Raw genomic sequence first — 1,707 nt, 5'->3', positions numbered from 1 at the left:
ATTTATGTTTTTACATCTAACCCTCCCCCTTTAATTAACTTTTTTTTTCTAATTAAGTAATTCTATTAAATATTTAATGGCATTTCATTTATAAAATATTAGTTTTACAACGATTACATAATATATTTAACGTTTTATAACTACAACCTTATAATTTTTTCGTATTTTATGTTTACAAAATGAAGTCTCGGCATAGTTATATCTATATTTTTATTCTTTTGTGACATTTTAGATGATGTATATGTAAAAGAGACTAATTGTATTAAAGAATTTTATAGAACATTTTAGATTAATAATGATAAATTAGATGCATTAAAAAAACTATTGTAAAAAATTAAGTAATATCAAATGAATAAGTCGTATTAATTATTTATAACACGATCCACACAAATTTTTTTTTTTTTTGGAACCGGCAAATAATTTTATAAAAGCAAGTAAACAACTCCAGCAAGGTGCTAGGAGGGAGAGAGTACAATACATGAGAGAAGAAAAATTACATAATTGTAAAAGGACTAACACACCACTCTATCCAACTAATGTTGCATCGGTCTCTCCTATGCTTAATCCATGTAAACACAATGGATTTCACCGAATCTGCTAGTCTGGGTGGCATTGTTCTTTGTTTTTTAAAGATCCAATCACACCTAGCTTTCCAAATACTCCATGCAGTCCCATAACATATGCTAGTTAGAGTTTTTCTTTTCTTTGAACATGTACCCCATTGTGTTACATATTTCACCATTTCCTCAGCATTCTGAAATTGGAGATGTGGAATGTTGCACCAATGACCTACATATTCCCATACCTTTGATGCCAGTGGACACCGGAATAGCACGTGTGTCGTATCCTCCTCTTCCAACTCACAATAGGGGCATAAGACGGACATGAGCTGGATTCCCCTTCTAGTTAGCGCACGTGCCGTTGGGAGTCGATGAAGCTTTGCCCTCCATATGAAACAGTTGATCTTCAAAAGGACTTCATGAGTCCACTTTATCAATACTTCCCCTGGCATCCTGTTTCTCCAGTCGATCTGTGTTCTAAGAACATTAACATGGAATACTCCGTCACTCGACAAATTACACACCCATCTGTCGCTTTGAGCCACTGGCTGAAACGTATTGACTCCATTAGTGAGCATATGAAGCTCCTGAAGTTGCTCCGTAGTTGTTGGTATTTCTTTCCAGTTCCAATTGCATCGCCCGTCGTTTAACCGATCACTAATCTTGCAATGTTTATGACGTTCCAGTTTATACATCTCAGGGAATGATGTTTTTAAAGTATTGCCTCCAGTCCACCGATCAAGCCAGAACATAGTATCATCACTGGTTCCAATCCACCGATCAACACAAATATCATCCGATATGGATATGGTATGTATTTTTACATTATAAATTAACATAGAGTGGGATTTCCAAATATTGACCCGTGGTCCGTTGATCGTGGTAGGCATGGTGTCACTCTCCTTTGAGGGTTTTTTAGTAATTTGTTGTGTTCCCCGTTAAACTATCCATTTGTACTAGTCTTGTGTTGTGTATATTATTATATTATATCACCTCTTTTGCCGTTGAAAAATAAAATAAAATTAATTGTTCTTTCGATCGATGCAGAGTGCGGATACAATAGAATAGTATGCGTGTATTGATTTGGATGCATTTAATATTAATAACAAGATTAGGTTCAAATCACCAAATATATTTTATGTTCTCT

At 34.6% G+C, this 1,707-nt stretch overlaps 1 protein-coding gene across 1 annotated transcript; it reads right to left on the bottom strand.

Annotated features, from left to right (window-relative positions):
• Positions 1-493: 493 nt before the first annotated feature.
• Positions 494-1,450, bottom strand: LOC145064426 (uncharacterized). Its single transcript, XM_079011883.1, has one exon. It carries the CDS (start codon positions 1,448-1,450, stop codon positions 494-496), a length of 957 nt encoding a protein of 318 aa, XP_078868009.1.
• Between the last annotated feature and the right edge of the window lie 257 nt (positions 1,451-1,707).

This window comes from Lactuca serriola, chromosome 7 (genome assembly GCF_051521515.1).
Source record: "Lactuca serriola cultivar US96UC23 chromosome 7, Lser_US96UC23_V15, whole genome shotgun sequence".
In the NCBI taxonomy this organism is placed as follows: domain Eukaryota; kingdom Viridiplantae; phylum Streptophyta; class Magnoliopsida; order Asterales; family Asteraceae; genus Lactuca; species Lactuca serriola.
The sequence above is the reverse complement of the archived record's forward strand: the minus strand, read 5'-3'. Positions and strand labels throughout refer to the sequence as shown.

Bases quoted from the DNA above. Each gene is read 5' to 3' on its own strand.
- LOC145064426 (XM_079011883.1), bottom strand. From the start codon at position 1,450: ATGCCTACCACGATCAACGGACCACGGGTCAATATTTGGAAATCCCAC.